General features: G+C 41.9%; 1 protein-coding gene across 1 annotated transcript in view; it reads right to left on the bottom strand.

Moving 5' to 3' along the window:
- Positions 1-413: 413 nt before the first annotated feature.
- The window catches only part of LOC122801842 (hydroxyacid oxidase 2-like), a 376,520-nt gene continuing 351,026 nt past the window's right edge, over positions 414-25,907 (bottom strand). The window contains exon 8 of the mRNA XM_044071491.1: positions 414-802. Within this exon, the coding sequence (XP_043927426.1) occupies positions 747-802 (56 nt within the window). The 3' untranslated portion in view covers positions 414-746. The remainder of the gene's footprint in view (positions 803-25,907) is intronic.

Raw genomic sequence — 25,907 nt, 5'->3', positions numbered from 1 at the left:
TAATATTGCAGCATTGTATCTTTCACTAACTTTTACTTATGTGAGAATTCAGTGAACATGTTCATGATCCCACCTCAACAGCTGGTGCATTGTGCTTCTGCTCAATTTACATAAACTAGGTAAAATGTCTTAATCAGTACCATTTGTACCATCCTGCTGTCAGAGATCTCTTTACGTTAGTCACTCAAAATACTTTGCTTTCACTTTGAAAGTGATTTACAGTCTCAAAGGTTGCATGACTTTACACAACCATAGATGTTTTTGAATCCATTCTTTATGTAAAAGTGTACATGTAATTAAGCAGATTTCTGACAACCAATAGTTTTATACACTATTCTCAGATTAGATAATCTCATGAGTGAATCAGTAAGAGTTTTTAAAGTGAAACTATACCTATAGAAAAAAAGCCCACATTACTTGTTAAAATGTATTCACTTTATTTATCAACTTCATTTTTCAATGGGTGAAATCATATCTACAGAAGTGGCCACAAAAAATTACTTTTAGCCATTTATGGTTCACAAATTACATTGCAGTATATGCTTAACAGAAATTCCGTTCTTAACTTTTCTCCGTCTTGCTTTCTTTTTCTTGGGTCTTTAGTTCCTTTGTGTGTAAAACCATCTTGCAAATGCTTAACAGAAAGATATTTTAACTTTTTTACCCTGTTTTATTTCCTGTGTAATTAGTTAATTTATTTGTAGTCCTAAATATAAATATCAGCAACCATCTGGGTTCCGTTATTTCTACAGCTTGGATAAGTGAATTAGGCTCTTGTTGATTTCTGAGATATTCCTGCAACCTGAAAATAATGAGGAAAAATAAACTATGGTTAAGCACTGAGTAATTTTATTAAACGGCTGAGGCACTATACCAAAACATGTTCAAATAATTAAGTACATCCATTATTATGTACAAGCTTCACAAGATCTTACAGAATGTAATTTGACAAAATGAAGATGGTAAATAAATACTGCACTATGCTCACTCAAGTTTTCTTAATGCAATAATTACACAAATGACTGTAAAGCATTTAGCAAGTAAAGATTTTTGTTTAGGAATTTTTGCAAACTTCATTGCAATCTATGTTTCACTTTATTCCTTATGTCACTTGTATTTCCAATGTGTTAATTTTACTATTGCTTTACAGGTTTAGTTTAATACTTACTGTAGTTTTAGTAGCAAATATTAATGTGTCTCGAATCATGGCATGTTGATTTGCCATGTCTCCTTCAGCAGAAATCATTACTGAATCATATCAAGAAAGCTAAGTGAAATGAAACATGTTAAAGAGACTTTACTATGAGCTACATATGCCTATATACTCACCCTCATGAAGTTGTTCACCTATCCACTACACCTTCTACTTATATATGTATACACACACACACACACACACACACACACACACACACACACACACACACACACACACACACACACACACACACACAAGTGCACATACAGAAATGCACAACCATGCACTGATACGCACACACATGCACTAATGAACACACATCAACACACACATATGTACACACACACACATACATACACACCATACCTCTTAACCTCTTAGTTCAAGAATCTGGACAAAGCCTAAAATAAAGGGAGACAAATATCCAAAACTTGAGACATATTTTAAATTTTTACTCTTATAAACTTAGAAATAACAAGATCTGTGTTATCATGCATTTTCTGAAGAAGTCTGAAACTCAAACATCTTTAATACCTAGGATATCCCTGGCTGCTGTGCGCTCCTGGCCCCAGCATCTTCAACCTTTCTCTCCAGCTTGCCTTCCTTCCACTTGAAGTTAAGAATTTGACTACCGGGAATCTAAGGACCCTTTCCATACCACCTGCTTTCTTATCCCTGTGCTCTCCCAAGAAAGGAAAAAAGAAAGTATGCATTCTTCTAATACTGACAGAAAAGCTGACATTTAGTATTGTATATTTCTTGTTGCTTGTAATTGTAAGCTTCCAGCCAAGACTGCCAGGAGCCATGCCCTCCTCTGTATCCAGTAGTTAGATTACAGACCCTTAGTCCCTCTACTGTTGCCTCCTTCAGCTGATTCATAATTATTATCTAGTCCTTGTCCAGCCTTTCACAGACATTACTTCTGCTGTAATAACATTCCCTGTCCACTAGGTGGCACCCTTATTCAGTCCCATCCATTAGTCTATCCTGCTAGCATATAATTTACTTCTACTACTTTCTGCTGCCTATACCTTGCTCCTGCTATCCTATAATTTACTTATATTATGCTTCCTATACCTTGCTCCTATCATTCTTTCACATACCTCTTGCTCTTCTGTAAACACCACTTTCCTCCTCTGAACATTACCACTCTACTTTGTCATTCTGTACTCATCTGTACTTGAACTTACCTGAGCAATCAGCAATCCACTGATTGTTCATCCTGAGCTGTTTCACTCACTTGTCTCTACCCGCTCTGTTCACCCTTCAGGCTCACTCTGCTCCCCTATCCTACCCCCTAATTCCACCCACCCCTACTACTCTCACTTTTATTCCATCCAGTAGACTCCTCCCATTCTCCACCACTCCAATTACTTGCCTCCTCACTCTACCCCTCCTCTTCTCCGCCCATCAATTAAAGGCCACTCCCTATACACACTATACTACTCCCTACACCCCCTTTATCATTCTCTCTTTTTTACTCTACCTATACTATTCCTCCCATATTTCTCTGTCTTACATACTTAATCCATTACATAATGCATTCTTCATTCCTACAAACCCCCTTCATCACCCTCTTAATTCTAATTCCATTACACCATACTACCTCCTGTACCTCTACTCCTCTTCCCGCCTCTTTTCTGTCCCACCTCACCACTCCCAGCCCCCTTTTCACCCCCACCACAACTCACTTCCATACCATATCATCCTCACTAGTACAGCCCAACCTTCTCCACTACTTTAAACCAAAGATCTTACCGACCACAACAAAACATAACTTCCCTAAACCTCTGATCTATTGTCCCCAACAGTCAAAAGGCAAAATTTCCCACTACCTCCCTTCTTCACCAACCTATTTCTAGCAAGTGATATACACCAAAACCCTGGACCTAGTACTACTAACAACCTCATCCCCCCAAAGAACTACCAATACCACTAACCTCAAAAGCCTAAAAATAGTTACTCTCAATGCCCAGAGTCTAACAAATAAAGCAACAATATTCCATGCCTGGCTTCACTAGAACATACCTGACATTATAGCCATCTCTGAGACTTTGCTAACACCTACCATCTCTGACTCAGAAATCCTACCCCCCAGCTTTCAAGCCCTTGGATATGATTGCTTAAATAGAAAAGGTGGAGGAGTAGCCTTGATATTCTCTAATCTACTCTCCATTATTCCATACCCAAATCCCATTCCCCAGTTCAACAATGCTGAACTAGTAATAGGTTTACTACAAATTAATATTCACTAAAGTATCTGCATCATATCCCTTTACATTCCCCCAGGTAATAACACCACCACCCTAGAAGAAATCCTCCAATGGGCCTCAGCTAACATTAACCTAGAGACCTACATTTTAGGAGATGTTAACATAGATTGTAACAAAATTAACAACCTAAGCCCAGCCATATCTGTCAATCTATTCAACTTTACTCAATTTACTAACTCTATCACTAGACCTAACAAAATCAATCCTTCAGGATCTACGCTGGACTGGATCCTAGCTATCCACCCTAACAACATCTTAGACTCAGGCATCCTTCCCGACTCATTTAGTGACTACCTGCCTGCCTTCATCCACCGAGCAACCCAGTCTCCCCCTCTCCAGCACCAATACATACATACACATAACCTAACAAACGTCAACCCGATAACTTTCTCTAACACCCTCAAACAAACTAGCTGGAACAGTCTAAAAAATCTTCCTATTGACAGTGCTGTCTAATTCTTTAACTCTACTTTCCTAAATGTACTTAATTCCCAAGCTCCACCATGAACTATAAGAGTCAAACCCAACTCCGCTCCATGGTTAACTAGGGAAACCAAAAAACTTATGCAACAGAGAGATAAATTCTGGAAACTTTCTCAGCATAATAAACAACCAGAAACCCTTGTTCAATATAAGCAACTCCATAACCTTACTAAAAGACATATAATCAAAGACAAACAATCCTACTATATGACACTCCAAGACAATCACTCCAAAACCCCAAACAATTCTGGAAGTCCATTAACTCACTTCTCAACTCAGGCACCAAAAATAACCCTTGCCCTGACACTACCAGGTCTGATCCAGAAATTGCCACTCTTTTCAACTACTTCTTTACTAACTCTATAGCTGAACTAAATAAGACCTTCCCAATTAACCCATCCACACAGTTCAGTCACTCTACCCCAGCCTCTAAACCCAACCCTCCCCCTAACTTTGAACTTAAACCAGGCTCTACCTCATATATAAAAAAACTTATCAGCAAACTAAAATCATGCTCTAATGCCCCAGATAACATTTCATCTAAATTTTTACAAATTGCTGCAGATGGAATCGCCCTCCCCATTAGCATCCTAATCAACAGATCCATACAGGAAACTTATGTCCCCAAGCTTTGGCATGCTGCCTTTATACATCCTCTCCACAAAGGTGGCATAAATAATAACACCTCAAACTTTCGCCCCATAGCCATCCTCACACCAATATCAAACATATTGGAAAAATGCATTCACATCCAGCTAATGCTCTTCCTTACCAAAAACCACCTCATCACTCAAACCCAACATGGTTTCCGTCCTGGCCATAGCACTATAACTGCTCTTCTCTCATTCCTAGATATAGTCAACCATGCCCACGACACTGGAAAAAAATAGTTTCAACAGTTCTACTAGATCAGTCCAAACCTTTCAATACTGTCTCCCATACTCATCTCCTCAGCCACCTTACTAACCTCAACCTCTCATACAATACCCTATCCTGGTTCTCAAGTTACCTATCCAACAGATCTCAAGCTATAAAATGGAGGAAAGTCACCTCAAACTTCCTTCCTAACCCCAATGGAGTTCCCCAAGGTTCCATTCTTGGCCCTATGCTATTTAACATCTTTATCAATGATTTCCACTCCTCTGCCATCCCAAATACCAAAATCGTACAATACACCAACGACTCCACTTTAATTTGCTGTGCCACCAACCTCCCAGAACTTCAATCATGCACTCAAACTGCTTTCTTCACCAGTTAGAACTGGATGCTCCAAAACCACCTATCTCTAAACACTAACAAATCCAAAATACTACTCCGCCCTCAAAATCCTTCCCTCTTGACAAAAACTCCTTCCAAATTAGAAGTCATAACAATTCAATCATAGAAATTGTTCCCTATGCCAAACTACTTGGGGTTACTATAGATGAATACCTAAAATTTGACACCCATATTCAACTAAACATCAATAAAACACATCAAAAACTTGGCCTGCTATACAGAAACATCCACTATCTCTCTCCTTCTACTAGACAAACCTTTGCCACTATCTATCTTCTTCCCTCACTAATGTATGGTGCCCCTCTACTAGATAACTTATCTGCCTCCATCTCTTCCAAAATGTAAAGTTGTTATAATAAAATTTCAAAATTCGCCATCAAAGCCAAACACTCCATTGCTCTGCCCTCCACTAACTAAACTGACTAGAACTTCCCAATCTTCTAGACTACCTCCAACTTACTACTGCCCATAGGCTATTATTTAACCCTTCTAAATGTCCTGCACTATCCAGCATCATACAACCATACACCCCTAACAGGCCACTTAGATCTGCTTACCTAAACCTTATCACTGTCCACACACCAAAGCGACTTGCTGGACAGCACCTCCTGTCCTTTTCCTTAGCCAAAAAATGGAATTCTCTCCCTCCTTCATTACGAATGACAGAAAACCCTGACAACTTCAAAACCCAACTCCATTCCTACTTGTTCTCTAACTGGAAGTGTAATTGCACTTTCACAAACTGGCCTTCTACTCTAATTGTATTTCCATACTACTCCTATTTCCAACAACTTTGCTCCCCTGGATTTTACTTATTCTTTACTGTTGTCTTGTGTATATAATGTAAATATTGTAAATAGTTTGCTTTCCCTTTTTCCCCCTCCCTAACATTTATGCTTGTTCTACCATTCTGCCATAACAAGACTCGGATTCTATGTAACCTTTGAACCAACTATGTCAATATATGACTCACATGCTATGTAACCACTGTACCTCATAATGTCACTGTATTACAATTTACCTGTATCCATAAACCTTAATTTTATCTGTTGTATCTTAATGTATCTGTATCCTTGAATCTTAATTTTATCTGTTGTATTTTAATGTTTACTATGTAATGTGGAGCTTTTCTCCCCCGGCCTCCACTGAAAACGGGCTCCTGAGCCCAGTGGACCTCCCCGGTCATCAAACTGAAATAAATAAATAAATAAATAAAATAAGTATGTGTCATTTAGTGACTTCAGTCTTCACTGATATGTCAGAAAACCACAAATGTTATGAGGAACAGGTAAATAATATGAGGCAATAATCTGGACATTCTGAGAAAATGTGGGCATTTGAGATGTATGACACACACACACACACACACACACACACACACACACACACACACACACACACAATTGGGAAGATGACATATTATTAGCCACCTGAAGCTGTTGTGCAGAGTATATTCTAGCTTGGATGTATTGTTCCTTTGTGTTAAATGCTACAGGTGTTTCACAAGATTCCATTTTCTCTACAGCATTATGTTATCTTCCATGGCTTGCTTTCACAGCAGCATTTTATGGATAGACAGCTTCAGATTCCACTTATTATATGACCAGTCTAAATGACAAACTTCATCAGTATTCTAATGGTCTTCTTATAGCACCCCAGCATTCATTACCCTGACTGCAGATAAAGCCAGCATGTCCAGTTAGTATAGTCATTAGTACATTACTATAGCTTGTACAGTTAATGTCACCTTTCCTGTATTCCTGGACTGGCTGTCAGATATAAATACCTTATCAAAAGAGTGCTAAATTCAGCAAAAGGTTCAGCAACTTCAGCCATCACAACAGTATATCCATACCTAGCAGCTTCAGTTCTGTACTTTCCATACCTGAGAAGGGAATCTCACATATGAAAATGCACCAAATGTCTTCTGGTCTGAGATAACATACTTCTCATCAGAAAAAACATGTCTGTAATGCAGGCTAGAATACTTCATTTTCAAGCAGAAATGTTAAATACTAATACTCATCTATTATTTCTTTAATATTAAACAGCTGCCTTGTTGGATAAATGCATTCCATACTTCCAGTAGTCTCCTTTTCAGATATCTGCTTTTTGTTGAAAAGCATGCAATCACTACACATCCTCTACTACCAAATTCCTTGGTTTCAGCAATCATTTGCCTTTGGGATTGTGACGATTGGAGCTACTGCCAGTCATGCCAGGAGTAGGGCAGTGGATGTATGACTTGTGCCAGCACAGCTAGATGGAATTTTGTAAATAATTATATGTCATTTGTATATTAATCTGATTTGTATGGATGCTTATGCTGAAAATGTATTAGTGAGGTTTGCTTGTGTTAAAATGTATCAGCAGCATGCCCTGCTGAAGGAAAAGAAATGTACATGTATTATTGTAACTGAATTAAATGTGTACATTGTAACAACATATACTGGAATGGAAGAGGTTAATCCACCTGTCTTTGGAAAAAATATTCTTGGAATTAAATTACTTTATGGGTTAAGCCATAAATATGTTATCCTACAGTTTTGAAGGGATCCAGAGATGCAATGTCTCCGTACTAGAGAATAGGTTGTAGCTCCTGTAGGAATAATAAGAGCCCTAGAGTAACTGACTGATGGCAGTGAATCTACCTTATAGTCTGGGCAAAGCTGGTAGAGCAGGTAATCTGTGCCAGCTTTTTCCAAGTGTGTGTGAAAACTAAATCTCAAACAGCAGCTACTTGAAGCAGGGACACAAAGCACTGGTTTCACTGAGCTGGTGCTGAACACAGCTGTGCCAGTAGGGAGACTTATTGGTTACCTGGAGGGAGACAGATATACAAAATCCAGACCCTGGGCTGACTGTGTTCCCTGTGAGCTCCTAAGGGAAACTGTGCTTGATGCAGAGAGGTCTGCATCTGGAAATATTGAGTATATCCATTTGTATTCCAAGTGAACATCCCTCTCCAGTGTCAGCCATGATGATTCAGGCTCCTTGATTGCTGTCTTGTCTGTCTGCAAATGCAACCTCTCCTATCAAACATCCCTCATCACACTTACCAATAATCTTTCCTTAACATCCTACTCTCACCTTTAAAAAAAAAAGGGCATCTGTCCCACAAAAAAAATCACATCCCATATATAGCTCTGCATTTCGCCCAGAGACATGCACTCAGCACACAATCTAATCCTACCAATCATCCGTATTGTATGATGCCCACACACCTTCCCATAGGGTATGATGATCCAAATTCAAAATTGCCCATATTGAAAGCAGCTACCCATCCCTACTTGTTTCTCCTCTTGTTTGTCGCCCTGCTTGCCCCAATTTCACCACTTTCCTATCTACCTTTTTTTCTTTATTTGAAATTAGAGCGGGTTTAAGCCGTAAGCAGGGGTAAGCGAAGGTAAGCTCATATAAGCGTTGCTTAGCTCTGCGCATAGCCACACAAACCCACTTACAACTGCTTTAAAGTGCCTTAATCACTCTGTCTCCAACAACCCCTGTTCTGCCCAGCAACAAAATAAGCAGACATTGCAAGTCTCAGACCCAGGACCCTGCAGACTATAGACAAAGGTATTTACCACAAAGCCATTTCAGACATAAATAAATCTCATGTTTTCTCAAACATATCATCCAGCACAGTCATTCAACAGTAGGGGAAATGTATTTATATATGTAGATGTATGTATATATATATATATATATATATATATATATATATATACACACACATTTAAAATATATAAAGATATATATATATAATATATAAAGATATATATATATATATATATATATATATATATATATATATATATATATACATACATATAAAGCACAACAAATATATGACAAAAGGCACTGTTAATGGGGGTGAAGGGGCACAAAATAAGTACCTCTTGTAATTATTGATATCATCCCCTCTTCCACAGCTGAACAGATCTGCCTTGCAACACAATGACCAATACTTGCAAGTCTCATACCCAGGACCCTAAACAACATAGCCACAGCAGGTTAACAGTAATCCAACTCAGCTGTACGATGTCAGGATGATATCAATAACATATCATGCAGAACAGTCTGTGTACCATAGGGAATGTACAATGTGGAAGCAGCAAACATTCCAATGATGCATACACACACACACACACACACACACACACACACACACATATATACACACATACATACACATATACATATATTACTACTTATAGATATTTATACTAAGATATATATTTAGAGGGTGAACAGCATATCAAACAGCCGGTATACCTACATTCGCCACCTTTTAAAATGGCCAGTGTTTGATTCTTTCATACAAAAGACAATTATTGCATGAATCATATACCCACAGACAAGTCAAAGGATATGACACCACACAAATCTGCATACATAGAAATGTTTAGAAATGTTTATTTGTGTACTAGTTCAGTTGTATATGCCATTTCATATAGCTGTTAACTGAGTAATGTAACTCTCAAACAAAACATTTGATACAGTAATCTGAAAGCATAACATATGTTGCTGTCAGGCCAAGGCCTTCAAGTAGTACAACAGTAAAAAAACACTGGCCTGGAAGATAAGAATCAATCAGCACTAATTAATTACAGATGTAGTTCAGCAGCCTCCAATTACACTCTGTACTCAACCCCTAGGGGGAAAAGAATTACGTTGTCACAATGAAAATGTATCTGTTACATAACAATGCTTAACGTAAAACATCACTATCACACTGACAAACAGAACAATCTGTAAGAAAGTAAGCACTAGCCCTCTACTGTTCCCATAGTGAAATTTATGAAAATGTACAGCCATATACCTTCATGTGTCTTACTACTGATATCCCTCACATGTTGTAACAGCCTAGGTTAAACAATGCTGCATTCCCCTCCCTTATAGAATGACTTACAAGGGCATATATCAGTGTTACATACACTGACCTCTGGAATATACAAGGTCACACACGTTTTGTCCAACTATAGCCCTCATATATGGACCCTACCCTACAATATGTGTGGGAGTCCACAACATCACTGGAATGATAGCAAGAATGCCAGCACTACATAATCATAGGCCACTACTTAACAACCTCTTATTGCATGACATATGGACAAAGACTGGTATATAGGTGGAGGACAGAGGCTGGAACACAGGGCCATATTTGCAATATTGCTGTTATACACTGTGAAAGTTGCTGGTTTTACAGGATTGGTTGCAGCATGCCTTTACTCAGGAACATGAAGTCAGAAACACAAATGGATGTAGCCATGTACTGATAGCCCTCAAAAAAGAGAATGCCACTGATATATCAGTGACAAGACCTGTGTGGTGAACAGACAAAACATAACATCCAATCCTTTGGTCATCATGTGGATAGGCCCACAGTTGAGAGCAATGCAAACAGACTGCATTCCATGCAAAACTAGCATGTACACACAAACCCTGTAAAACTAGTGGTATACAATGCATATAACAACAATACCCACACTGTTCATAGGTCTGGAACCTTATACAAATATGTAATTGGCCTGTTTCTGCAAATCCTGTTGTAAGAGGGTCTGCTACCTGCTGTCTGTAACACTGCTGACCAGACACAGGAAGGATGTCTTCCATACAGGAAAGGTAAAGGGACAATGCCCACATAATGTAGTAATTTATAGTAGTGGGTTGCCATGACAGTGGTAATTGGAAGTACTACACAGCGGGCTGCATGCAATTAGCAAGTGGTGAACACTGATTGATGCAGAGGCCATCATCTCATCATGAGCATCACCTACAAAATCCATGCTGCAACCTATTCAAAGCAGCTCAATCCCTGTAGTGAAGAGAGAGAGAGAGAGAGAGAGAGAGAGAGAGAGAGAGAGAATAACTAAAACTGCAAACCAAAACAAAGCAAACGTATATAAAACAAGGGACGCATAAAAGTGTACCTAGAAGAGAGGACAATACTACAACAGGTATGTGAGACATATATGCATGTAATTGAATGTAGTACTTGGTCTGTAATAATGGGATAGATGATGTGGAAAGATGTATATGTGCCATCAAGACTTGTTGTTGTAATGATGTCCTGCTGAACAACTGCTATGGAAATAGCATCTGGCCTTGTGGGCAGTGGGCCATACCTTTCAACTGTGCAGATCAGTACTGAATGACAAGATGGTAAGCGATCATAAGTGTGTGTTCTGTACCTCAAGACATGTATATTAGTGTGGCAAATAGCTGGTGGTGGAAGTAATGAAGTTATGATAGACACATGAGTTTCAGACGCCACCACCTGCAGGACAGTCATGTTAATGTGAAATGTATCATGTAGAAATGTCATAGGTTTTTAATAGCCTTACCTACAATCTGTCCCTATATATACCCCCTCCTAATGTTAGGCTGTGTCCACATGTGACACCAGTCTGTTTTGTAGCAAGGCAGAACAGTGCAGCTGTGGGGGAAGGAGAGTTAGAGAGTGTGGACCTGATGTTTAAATGCTCTCTCTCTCTCTCTCTCTCTCTCTCTCTCTATATATATATATATATATAAATCAAAATGTATATATACGTGTATGTCTACATATATACACACACATGAACGCACACACACACATATATATCTATCTCTCTCTCTCTCTCTCTCTCTATATATATATATATATATATATATATGTGTGTGTGTGTGTGTGTGTGTGTGTGTGTGTGTGTGTATGCATGTGTGTATGTATATATATATATATATATATATATATATATATATATATATATATATATATATATGTATATATATATATATATATATATATATATATACATATATACATATACACATACACATTTCCCCTACTGTTGAATGACAGTGCTGCACGATATGTGTTAGAAAACATCACACATATCTATACATATATATATATATATATATATATATATATATATATATATATATAAATAGTAAGTGGGTGCGAAATGGACAGTTATGTCTGGTGTGAAATCCATGTTGGGAACACATTGCCTTTGTTTGTGAAGGTGAGATTGGTATATTGGGGAAGGATAGTAGGTATATTTGGGGAGGTAGGGTTGGATGACAGACAAGACAGCATACAGGGGCGGTATATGACACATGGTGGGTAAATACCTTGGATGGGGAGTGATGCTTGGAAAGTGGAAACCCATGAGCCCCCAAATGGAAAAAATGAGACAAAGGTCCCCGCCCATGGGCTGTCACAACTGCACCATCACAGCCCTGAAGGTGCCTGGGCTGGGGGCTGAACAGGAGGAGCATGTGGACCCTGTAATTGTGCATTGATGGCCTCAAGGAGGTGTAGCACACCCCCAAGTCTCTGTAGAGCTCCCTATGCACCAGACCCTGAACCTGACTTCAGGTGACAGGATCCTTCCTGTCTGTGTGTGCTCCCAGGGGGGAACGAACACCATCCTTTGAGGTGGTTCCACCTGAAGGTAGTGAAGGACCAGCAGATGATGAGGTCCCAGGGTGGTTCCCAGATGTGCTGCAGCCTGGTAACATGGCCAGATGAGGAGGGAGAGGTGGTTCTGCTGGGAATTGGCTTCCCAAACATACTATTGTGTCACAGTTATAGAACATATGTGGGTAGTAATAGTCCACACATTCCAGGATTACGTCTAACAGCATGCATAGATATCCCCAATAACACAAAACAACAGATTTGGAGCAGTCACATAGCAAACAGGAACCAAGCATATATGGAACCATAGTGGCCCTTACAATAGCATGCAGGTGACATTCATAGCAACAGGCCACCAATGATAGTGTTTCAACATGGAACATGACTTGAAACACATTGCACAATTTGTTGTACAATACGTTATATGTTCCAACAGTAGGTTTGCTGTAAACATACCCATTGAGTTGTGTGTTCAGATTATTGTTGTAGATATGGTAGGGGGAAACAGGGATGTCAATTAACAACTATTATATCCTTGCAGTATAAGGTCCTCAGACTTTTTCCTCTTCTTTCAGGCACCATGTCTAGAGAGTATTTGCCAGTCTATTCCCCCAAGGAAAATGAGTTTATACTAAACCGCCTAGTGTAGCACTACCACACCCTGTTTGGCCGTACAGCCCATGATCTGCAGGAGAGGACCGCCCTGTAGAATGAGCTTGTCCACAGGGTAAACAACGTCGGCCTGCATAACTGCAGTTATGAGCAGGTCCGCTATCATTGCACTGACCTAATCCGCCATGCCCATCTGTGTGCTGCTGCAGTTAGGTGGGACCAGCTAGCTATGGAGGGGGCATGCCATCCAGTCCCCCCAACACATGCTGAGGAGCTTCTCACCAGCCTCTGGGCACCTGCCCATCAGCAAAGACCAGACCCATCGGATAGAATTGTGGAGGTAGGTGCTACCCACACAATGGACGAGGAACATGCAGGTAAGGCCCCAGAGCACATCATTAGTCCACTGTTGCTTATCCATCTGCATCTGTAGAGTTTAATCATGCATATGTGAGCTAAAATATATATAGTCTGTTGCTTCATTGTAGTAATAAACAGATGTGCATAATCTGTAGTATTGTGGGTTTGTACTGTTGATGTACTGAAATGCTGTGGCTTCTGACATCACTTCTCTCACACAACTATGTAGGTCCCTCTGGTATACCTCTGGGGCAGCAGCCTGTAGCTGGTGAGTATGGTATTGTTTGTTCAGGTTTGCCAATACACCGGCCATGTTATGGCCATGGTACTTGCCATGCACACATTTCACACACCTACCCATAACGCATTCTGTACATGTTCACTTATTGTTGCTGTTAACTGCACTGCACTGCATCACAATGGTCACCATGGTGGCATATCTGAAGGGTATGTAAGGGTCCTGCAATATAACTAACTGTCATTGCAAGATGTGTGCACAGAGATGAACATAATAGTGGGACAAATGGCCTACAGTAGGAGCATTTCTGAAACATCACCCTTATACAGTGCTACAACCATGTATATACCACTATTACAATGGCAACTGTTACAGATCTACACAACGGCATATGACAATACCACATTCCACAACCCTTACAACCTGTAATGTGGTCCTAACATGAGCAATGAATGTGTAATATGGAATCCTATGTTAGGACAGCAAATATGGGGAATACATACCTTAACAAACACTGGAAGCATATGTATGCACACACTCCAAATAACATATTGTGGAAGCAGTTTTTGACGTACTGACAACATTTACTCTTCATGAGTATGCACCTTTCAGCAAGTACAGGTCCTCAATGTTACACCAAGAAATGGTCTGCTGTCCAATATGTATGTCCATCATATTTGCCCACTCACCTGCAACAGAGGCAGCCATGGCTTGCACTCATCTTACAAGCATTGGAATGGATCCCATACCCAACAGGTAGCATGCAGGAGTGGGACATGTAGCCTTACCTCACCATTGCATATACCATGGCAAACAGTGCAGGCAGTCATGTATGTGATGAGGATGTATGGGACAACAGTAATGTAGAAAATAAACAGATGGCCATCCAAGACAGATGACGACATATTTTGCAAACTGGTCATGGAGGCTGCCTAGTAACATGCTGCACCACTGAGGGAGTTGCAGGAATGTCTAGCAAATACTGGTTGTGCAGTACCTGTGCAACAATTGCCTAGACTCTGCATAAGGTTCATACTAGGCTGTCTGCCCTGAGGCAATTATAAGCCTAGCCTGATTCTGTATGGCTTACGCCACCCCTTGATTTGAGTATACTGTGCCCTTTTTAAGGTTTAGTTTACTGTGCCTCTGTCTAATAGTGACACGAGAGTAATCCCTGGGACAAACCTACGATCCCCCATCCACCTATCAAGATTCTTCTTGAAGAGATTCAGTGAGGTGCTCTGCCTCACATGAACTGGAATTCTATTCCAGAGCGAAGGGAGCCTCTGGGTTATGAACCTGTCCCTCCAGCAAGTTCTATTTATTTCTGTGCTAAGGTTCAAGTCCTTCGAGTGTGTGGCTCTAAGGGATTTAGATTTACTGAGGTGGAGCATGTCCATTAATTCTGGATTTGACATAGCTTTGTATGTCAGGCATAGATCGCCTCAAAGTAGGTGGTATGCAACTGAGTAGAGCTGGAGTTTTTTTAACCGAGCAGCATATGGCATCTGTTTGAGACCCTTGATCCTCTTGGTGAGATACTTTTGGGGTCTTTCTAATTGCTGCAGGTGTCGGGGAAGGTACATCCCAAAAGGGGCATTGTATTCTATGATGGGCCTGATGAGGGATGAATAAACGGGCACGATTACCTCTCTTGATCTAGATGTGAAACCCTTCGTGATGAGGTGGGCTATGTAGAAGGTCTTTCTAACCACTTTGGCAATGTGGTTTTCAAAGGAGAGATTGCTATCAACTTGGGTCCCCAGGTCCCTAATAACTTTCTCTGTACTTAATGGGTTTCCGCCTATGTGGTAATTTGTGGGCACATTGTTTTTACCAAAGGGTATGACTATAAATTTTTTGGCATTTAGCTTTAAACCAGGGCACTGGCACCAGTTATCTGTCTCTGTGAGACCTTTTTGAAGGATGTTTGTGTCAGCTGGAGAGTTGATTATGGCGCCCAGTTTGCAGTCGTCTGCGAACTTGGTGACCCATAGTCCTCCCACGTTTTCCTGTACCTCGGAAAAGTATATACCGAACAAGAGTGGTCCCAGGACAGAACCCTGTGGGACACCACTTGCGACCGGTTTCGAGTCTGACATGGCTCCAGCAACTCTCACTCTGTGGGTTCTGTCTTTGAGCCAGTTTGCGACCCATCTTGTGACATAGGGGTTTATATTTAAGCTGGATAGCTTATCTATGATGCCCGAGTGGGGTATTGTGTCAAATGCCTTTGCAAGGTCCAGATAGGCTGTGTGGACTACCTTCCCTTCATCTATGGCTTTGGTGACTGTTTCGAAGAAGTCAACCAGGTTCAAAAGGCAGGATCTGCCCTTGACAAAGCCGAACTGGGTAGGATCTAGTGTCTGTAGGTCCCCAGTGTCTTTGTTTATGAGCTCCATGATGATCCTCTCCATAGCCTTGCAGACTAAGCTACTCAGGCTTATGGGGCAATAGTTTCCAGGGTCCATAGAGGCTCCACCTATGTGGAGTGGGACCACTGTTGCTGTACGCCATTCTGTGGGCACATATCCTGTAGTGAGGCTGAGATTGTATAGCTGTTTTATTTGAGGGATTAGTTCCTCTTAGAGTTCATGTAGGACGCAACCTTGGACACCATCTGGTCCCATGGAAGCAGTGTTTTTTGCTTTGGAGAGGGCAGCCTTCACCTGAGCATCAGAGATGTTTGGGAGGCAGCCCTCTGCTGGGTTAGATACTTGCTCTTTTGGGGGGGGGGGTGGAATAGTTTGCACCGAACCTGTCTGCCAGGATATTGGCGATGTCTGTGGGTTCAGTGTATTTTTTGTCATTTAGAATCAACTCAGAACAAGTCTGGGAGTTGCACCCCAGGTTTCTAACATAACTGAAAAAAGCCTTATGATTGTCTTTGGTGTCCTGTGCAATTTTTCTCTCGAAGCTGGCCTTGGAGGATTTTATGAGGGATCGTAATTTTTTGCTAGTACTGATCAGAGATGCCTTCCCTATTAGGGATTTTGCTCTATCATGTAGTAGCTTCCTCCTTCTGTTGTACAGTTTATTTATGGCAGGGGTCCACCAGACTGGACACCTGCCTTTGGATGATTGGGTCTTGGTTTTGTTTGGGATAGCATGATCCATGCATTCCTGGAGATGTCCATAGAATGCGTTTATATAGGCTTCTGCAATTTGGGCCATAGTTTCCACTGGCCCTGGGGCCTTGAAGGATTCCACTTCGGTTTTGAGAAGTGAGAAGTTTGCTTTTGAGAAGTTTTTCACTGTGGTTTTCTGGGCTGGGGGTGGGGTCGGGATGTGGACATCCAGTGAAATTAGTTTATGGTCTGATCTTACCAATGAGGGATATACTTCTGGTGTGGAGCATAGAGTCCCCATGTTGGTAATGATCAGGTCTAGTATGTTGTCCCCTCTTGTGGGAGTGGTGACTAGTTGTTCCATAGCATTTGAGTTTATAATTTCCAGGACCCATTGGACTAAGGTGCTGGTGCTTGAGTAGTGCTCCCAGTCAATGTTTGGGTAGTTGAAGTCGCCCAATATAATGGTGTTCGGAGAGATCTTCATGTTCTCCAATGTTTTCAGGAAAGCCGAGTGGGATTCCTGACTTTGAGAGGGTGGTCTGTAGGATGCTATAAACTGAAAAGCAGTCTTGCCCACTGTTAGTTGCACATGGATGGTCTCTGATACTTTGTGCAATGCCACTAACCTGGAGGTGTGGATATCCTTGATAAATATGGAAACTCTCCCTCCTTTTATGGTTCGGTCCGGGTTTTGGGGCCGAAAAGCATTATATGAGGTATAGTCTGGTAGTGCTGGGGTGCTCTCTTGAGCCTTGAACCAGGTTTCTGTCACTGCACAGATATCTGTGTTCTCCATACTGAGGAGAGCTTCGAGTGTGTGCATCTTGAGGTTAAGACTTCTGGCGTTTAGCAGCATTACCCTTAGTTTCTTGTTCCTTGTGCTGTCTATGGGGGTGGGTTTGACTTTTGAGCCTTGCCTAAAAAAGGCACTATGGGGGTGGCAAGAGCCTTTGCCAATATCCAAAAGCCCAGTGGTGACAGGTGCAAGCCGTCCCTAGTGAAGCAACGTGGCTTGTCGAGCATGTCATCCCAGGCTGACAGACACTGGATCCCCTTTGAATGACACCAAAATTTTAGCCAATTCTTAAAATCGATCATTTTGTCTTTGTACTGTGGCATCATTCTAGGTGAGGGTAAGATGCTGCTCAAGGTCAGGGTCATACCAGCCTGGGCTACATGATCAGAGAGCTCCTCTATGTCTCTTTTCATGTAGTCCAGGGAGGTACGTCTCAGGTCATTCACACCAGCATGTACAATGACTGAGTCATATTTGTATTTGCTTTGGAGTGACCTGAGTGCTTGCGTTATGTGGCAGATCCTAGCACCTGACAGGCAGCTCACCGTGACCTTCTCTTTATTCAGCCTGGTGAGTGGGACGTCAGTGTGCCTGACAATAGAGTCACCTATTACAAGAGTATCAGGTGTGTTATTCAGCCTTAAGGGCTGTGGCTGCTTGGCACACTGACTTTGTGGGCTATGTGTTGTGCGTGTTTTGTTTTGAGGTAGCGTTTGCTTGGATGTCTGCTTTGGAGGTCTCTGTTTCTTAGGTAGATTTTTATTTAGAGCCTCCGAGTATGTTTTTGTGTATTTATGTGTTTGGTTCGCTGATGTGGTGGGACTATGTGATACTGGAATTGTGTTGTGTGAGGTTACCTTCTCCTCCTGACTGGTTACACCAGTTTTGAGATGAGAGAGCTCAGCCTCCAGTTTGGCTAAATAGTTTCATCTCTCACATATATTTGAACCTGTTTGGAGGAGGAGAGGGTTGTCCGTGTACATGAGACAGTTGTAACATTGCCTCAAAATTCCTAGATTCACCAGCTGGACTGGAGAGGAAACCATTGACTGACCTTTGGACATGCTAGAGTAATATAAGGAAACTGAATTTAAGACAGACCAATAGAGGACAGGGTAATCGTAGAGAGTATAAGAGTAAGTAGTGCTTATGGTTTAATAGTGCTAACTTGTAGGATTACTTAATTGGACCAGTGAAGCGCCTTAGAATGAAAATATGGTGTTTAAATTGAGAGATAGAGCAGTTCTAAGGGAAAAAGTGAAGAGCAGACATTGTGGAGCCAGAAATAGTTTAAACCCAATTAGGCAGTGCTGCCCGCTGTTGCGCTATGCACAAAAACATGCAAAACCACGCAAAAGAGGGTTTTAAGAGAGGAAGATGAAGGAGTTTTGGAATTGACCCAAAATGGCCAATAAAACTACAGTTTCAAGTCAGTAACCACTCCCACAGGGGCAGGCAGGCTGCTCAATGTTTTTCACTGCCACTGATCAACAGAGAGACTTCCCTTTAGCCCAAGCAAAAAATGGCCTCACAGAAACTTACAAACAGTTCAAGAACAGCAAGCCTGTAACTGAACTTTTTTAAATCTCAGAAAAGTGGGAAAAAAGCAATATTTTTTTATTTTTTTTATTTTTTTCAGAGATAGCAGAGGTTCACAAGTATCAACAAGTTATAACAGTGCAGTAAATGACCCCACACAAGAGTGCTAGGCCAAAGACAGATAAAATGCAAGTTTTGAGAAAAAAACAATTTTAAAAATAAGTGCAAACAGGAAATTCAGTAAACAGCTCTAGGTTGTGCTCTAAATGCAGTTACTAATGCAGAAATCAAGTTTAACAAGCCAGAAAATGCTCAAAATAGGCGGCTATGCAGAAAAACTTAGCAAATAAACAGAGGAAAAATACTTAAAATCTCAAAAGTGGCTCCTTTCTTCTCTCAGCATTTTCTCCTCTTGGTGGGTGCTTCACCAACAGCCAACAAGCCTGAAAAGACACCAAAACCATGAGGCAACCATGTTTTAAGAGAGGAAGATGAAGTAGTTTTGGAATTAACCCAAAATGGCCAATACAACTACAGTTTCAAGTCAGTAACCACTCCCACAGAGACAGGCAGGCTGCTCAATGTTTTTCACTGCCACTGATCAATAGAGAGAGACTTCCCTTTAGCCCAAGCAAAAAATGGCCTCACAGAAACTTACAAACAGTTCAAGAACAGCAAGCCTGTAACTGAACCTTTTTAAATCTCAGAAAAGTGGGAAAAAAAGCAAGATTTTGTTGTTTTCTTGTTTTTGTCAGAGATAGCAGAGGTTCACAAGTATCAACAAGTTATAACAGTGCAGTAAATGACCCCACTCAAGAGTGCTAGGCCAAAGACAGATAAAATGCAAGTTTTGAGAAAAAAAAAACGATTTTAAAAATAAGTGCAAACAGGAAATTCAGTAAACAGCTCTAGGTTGTGCTCTAAATACAGTTACTAATGCAGAAATCAAGTTTAACAAGCCAGAAAATGCTCAAAATAGGCAGCTATGCAGAAAAACTTTGCAAATAAACAGAGGAAATATACGTAAAATCTCAAAAGTGGCTCCTTTCTTCTCTCAGCGTTTTCTCCTCTTGGTGGGTGCTTCACCAACAGCCAACAAGCCTGGCCAAGGGTAATCAGATGGGACAGTTGTTCAACAGGAAACATCAGACAGGGCTCTCTACAGGTAGCATATGCATAACATGAAAATTCCCCCAAAGGCATATGTTGCAATGTGTAATGGTGTACCAAGACCAAGTTCGAAACCTACAGACATTATCAATTAAGATACATGTGCTGCACAAGCAACACCTCACTCCACCTCAGGCCCACCATCCCAATCTGTACCTTGCTGGTGCCAGTGTACACCTGTATGTTTGCCATTCATTAGCAGGGACTAGGTCAGTACACATGGTGTTCTGAATTTGGGACACTACAAAATGACACTCATGCGTAGCCCATAGTTGTCAAGCATCTGCAAAAAGGCTGAGAATGGGGAGGGGTGTCATCCTGAAACACAACAGTGAACTGAAGCAGACATACAAAGCTTACTAAGAATGGCTGTATCTGCACACAGTCAAGGTCTTGAATTGTGGCAAACATAACCCTAACTCCACAGCAATAGTGAAGGCACTGTGTCACCTCCAAGGGCTGTGTACATGAATTGACCTTAAAATCTTGCAGAGTTGGGGGACATTTGTAGGGCAGAGTGACCAAATACTGGGAAGTGCAGATGGGCCATGCTAGTATACCCCTTCCAGTAATAGTTACTGCTGTAGTACACTTAACAGTTGGTGCAACAAACCATCATGTTAAGGGTGTACACACTTATGCACCCGCAGACTGTATGCATCTCAATCAGCATCTGCACAACTAACACGTGTTTGATACTGCATTTGATTGCACAGGTCATATGTCACATATCAAGTTTGTGTAATGTTAACATATGCAGTACTGTGGCACCATGGCGTATCAGGGAAGAGGGTGCCATGTCAATAAGGCTGTGTACACTCCTTATAGCCACAGTAAGGTTTGAAGGTTGTCAGTGTAATTGTATTTTATTGGTCATACATGCACCGCTGATGATGAGATGTGCAAATCAGACATCAGGCATTCACTATTGACATCTGTCCACATATCATCCCAGGTATGTGTTGGACAAACACATAGGGGTTGTGAGCAGCAGAGCAAACATAAATGACACACATATACACATTCAGCAATGGCATGTACACCTGTGAGGTATGGTGCACAGTACATGCCAGGGTGCTGAACAGGCGCACAGCAATATTGTGTACATGGGCGCAGTGTGTTCCAGGGGATGCGGCATCACCTACTAACACAACCCATGCATCACAGAGATGTGTATGTTGGCAACAGGGATTGACTATAGCTGCAGTGCATGCTGTTGAGTGCCATATGCCATGCATGTTTACAGATGAGTAATGAGAGGTCTTTGTGTAATATCTTTGTGCAACCTAACCTGTAAGTGTGTGTGTGTGTGTGTGTGTGTGTGTGTGTGTGTGTGTGTGTGTTCAGTTAAGCAATGACATACCGGTCTTAAAGTGTGTTTCTTGTTTTCCCCTTACAGGTGGCGAGGTGGGTCAGGATTCCTCCTGCAGGCAAACTGATGTTACTATACATACAGGCACTGACAATGATGATGTGTGTTGAGGCACATGCAGGATTGTCAGGGGATGAAGTTGTGCTATTGTTTGACATCCCACTGTTATCCACTCCATCCCTGCACACAGTCACAATGCCTATTCATACCCTATCACCAGTGGCTATAGATGAGGGACAGTTATTAGGTGGTTGCATGGGACAGGATAGTGTGGTGTCTATGGCACATGTGTTTGGAAACAGCAGCCATAGCCAGATGCCCGGCGAGGTACCACACAGGCAGATATACAGGGGTGCTCATAGGAGGGCTGCTGGTCATCATGCCCCTGGCAGAAGCACCACATCTGGTGTCACCAACACATGTTTCAGGCCATCATGGAGGCACAGGCATGTATGGAATGGCAGAGGGCTTCTCATTCTGCTGTTATTGATGACATCCGTGATCTTGCAGGCGCTCACCATTATTTTGCAGAGGTCCTGGATAGAATGTTGGGTGAGATGATGGGAATCCTCGACTGTGGAATGTCTGTGCTTGAACATATGGAACATATGGTGGGAGTAGTGCGATGGCCATGTGGATGTAGGCCAGCAACACCAACAGATGGAGGTCGACGTGGACATGCAAGAAGTCAGAGCTGCTCCCGTAGTGGCAGTACTAGCCACAGCACTGCAGGTGGACACTGTCCACACCACAACATAGCAGCCTAGCTGGTCCCAAGAGGAACCTGTATCCAGCAGGCATATGTCATCATCAGGGGAGAGTACCATATCATGGCTTGTACCTGGTGGTGTCCGTGGAACCCCTGGCAGGCACAGTTCTCATGTCCATGGCCAGAGACGGTGAACTGTACACCCTGCCAGGTATGGTCTGCAGCTGTCCAACAAACCCCTGTTTAGGGCAGCCATGGCCAAACTGTGTGCTTGCATACACACACACATCACCAACACAGCTAGGGCAGCCCCATACCTACACACACACCACATCTGCACAGCCAAATTAATAATGAAACCCCCTAACACACACACACAATGTCAAATGAATGGCTCAGCCCAGGTCTCTGGCAAACCCACAACACACCCTGTGCATATGATAATACCTGTGCCACATCCTTGTCATCCATAACATCGATGCAGGGACAGGCTAATATGGTTCTGATGCACAGGGTGACAGTACTGGGGCGTACCAACATAATGCTGTGTAACATGTTTTCAGCATTAAAGTTTAATGCTTATATGTCAGGATGTGCAGTTGTCCAGCCATGATGCATTATAGCTGTTATTAACACTGAGTGATTGTGGTCTCCATAATGTATTCCATTTGTGTTGTAGATGTCTGTGTCAACAGGATGTAGGTCTGCTGTTGCTTCCTACAAGGGGTATTGCACTGTGGTGACACCTTGGCTGTGCCATATCCTGGGTACAGCTGAACACAAGTCACAGGTCTGTATAACAGTTAATGCATGTGCCACATGCCTGATGGTCTGAAGGGTGTATACAGGTGAGTGCATGGTGGCTGATGTCAGCAGCCCTTCTACAGAGAACAATGGTAAGTGTACTGGGTGGTACACATTTACATGTTTGTGTATAACACACACAGAGGCTTTGGTGTTGATGCAATGCACAGAGAATACTGTACACATGTACATATGTACTTTTGCAAGGAACCCATTTTTGCCTATGCAATTCCACCAAGACAGAATAAGCACAACATCACATTGGGAAATAATCAGTCTGCTAGTTTAATGTCATTAACGATGGTACTGGCAGGGTATATGTCCCCTTCCCCAATATAGTGCAATCCTCAACTTGGTAAACATAGGTGTGCTGGTGTGGGGGGCACAGCCCTACCCTTTGGAAGGTGTGGGGTGGTGTAGATCTGCAGATAATGTGACTGACAACTACTTAACTTGTTAACATGAACTGTACAGTATTACAGCCAACCAAGCGGAGGGATACACTCAACAATAACCGCAATGATGGTGGCTGTGTCCACAAGATCCAGACACAGCTATAAATACCAACCCCAGTATCACTGTACAGATATACAGTGGTGAAGAGGACATTTACACATCTACTACTAGTTTTGATGGAATGAATTTCCACAAGATGATACCTGTGAAATGTTAGCAATTTGCCAGTCAGTGCTCGGAAAGATGATCTCCTGGGACATGTATATTCTGCAAACTGAAGTAGATCCCTTCACATACACACACACTCTTACTGTGCAACACTAAGACTAGAACCCCTACCTAGGTACTTAGTGCTACTAATGTGTGTGGCCTTAATTGCACACACCACACAGCTTTTAGGATGAGGTGTGTTCCAAGTTACATATTAAGTGAAGAAAATCACCAGGCCTTGTACAGTAAGGTAATGGGGGATGTACTGGTTGTTTATGAACAATACATAGTGTGACATGCTGTCATATACACATTGACAAACACATAACAGTCATACACACATCTGAGAGACCTGGTTTTATCAGTGCTAACTACCTTGTCAGTGTGTCCATTCTGTTACAGATAAGTTGCACACAGCACATGCATCACTGGGCTGGAGAGTATAATCAGTTATCTGTATGGTTGATGGTGACAGTGGTCCCCATACAGTGGATCTTGGGACATGTAGTGAGGGTACCATGGTGTAAAGACAGTATACCCAGCACCCACATGCCACATTGGATATTGTACTCGCTGAAACCCATGATAATACTCTGACATACCCACCATCACACATTGACCAGGACTGCAATACAACCCCTTGTCTGTTTCAAGAGTGCTACTACAGGGATATGCATCTATTGCACATGCCACAGTGATAGTAGGGTGATGCTTTGTCATGGCTCTCCTACGGTCAGCAACATCACTATCCCTTATACTGTGTGGCAAGGTGTATTGTATTAGGAGAATGTGGCCTCAGAATGCTGTATCCTACAAATATACACACTTGCACACATACACACACTTTCCAGAACTCAGAGGGTAACCCATGCCTATCTACCCATTTTTACAATAGTGTTGGGCTGGTACTGCAAGCTCCAGGTAGCCCATAGGATGAAGAGTGTAACAAGGTACATGTAATCTCCATTACAGCAGCAGCCATCTCTAACTATGGCAATGGAGGGTGCGGTGGGTGTGAAGGGCCTCGGGGTATTATCAACTACAGATTTACAAACACACAGACATTGTTATTCTTAGTAATGCACACTGACACATGTGTCAGTACAGGGGCCCATATGTGCAGGTAGGTGCAGGTGTTCATAGGTGTGTACCAGGATATTGTCCATGGAGAGATGGGAAGAGTAGGGGATGTGGGTACAGTGGTATCATGCCACCTACCATTTGCCAGCAGGCCATCTATCAACTGGTGCCACAGGAGTGATCCGCAGGGTGAGAGTTAAATGCAACATCCAATCATCTGGTTGCCTCTTGCAGAGGGCCAGTGAGGTGCTTCAATTGACATGTACGCAACATGTATTAAATAACATGGTCAGTGTCTGTCTTGGAGACTTGTACCCAAGCATGTTCTGTTAACTGTGGTAGTGTAGTTGAGGTATCCTTGGCATGTGGTGCATACAGGGTAGGGGTTCCTAGCTGTGGCATTCATAACACAGCTGGGAAGACATGTCAGTGCCACCCAAGCATATATTGCCTGTAAGCAGCCAAGATGGATAACTGACATCTGCTCATCTGTACAGAAGACAAACAGACATCAGCTAGCCAACTGGTTATGCACTACGATTCATGTGTTGACAGACAGATGTCTGACACTGATAAGTATGCCATTACTACATGACAGAAGCCCTCAATGACATGTCCTGTACACACAGTAGTCTACAGTTAATATCCACATGTCAGATCAATATCCAGTAGGAAATACTTAATGACACACAGCTCACACACCAAGAACATGACAGTGAGGACTCAGAGTCCATCTTTGTATGCAAGGGTGTTTGGTTCCAGTACTACAATATGCAATCTACTCTTACTTGGGAAAGCACTGTCAACAATAGTAATGTACTGATACACTACATGCCAGTGTGACTGC

Source organism: Protopterus annectens, chromosome 5.part0 (assembly GCF_019279795.1).
Source record: "Protopterus annectens isolate FY-2018-M chromosome 5.part0, PAN1.0, whole genome shotgun sequence".
NCBI classification, from domain to species: domain Eukaryota; kingdom Metazoa; phylum Chordata; order Ceratodontiformes; family Protopteridae; genus Protopterus; species Protopterus annectens.
Note: the sequence above shows the minus strand (reverse complement) of the source record. Positions and strands in the feature narration are given on the sequence as shown.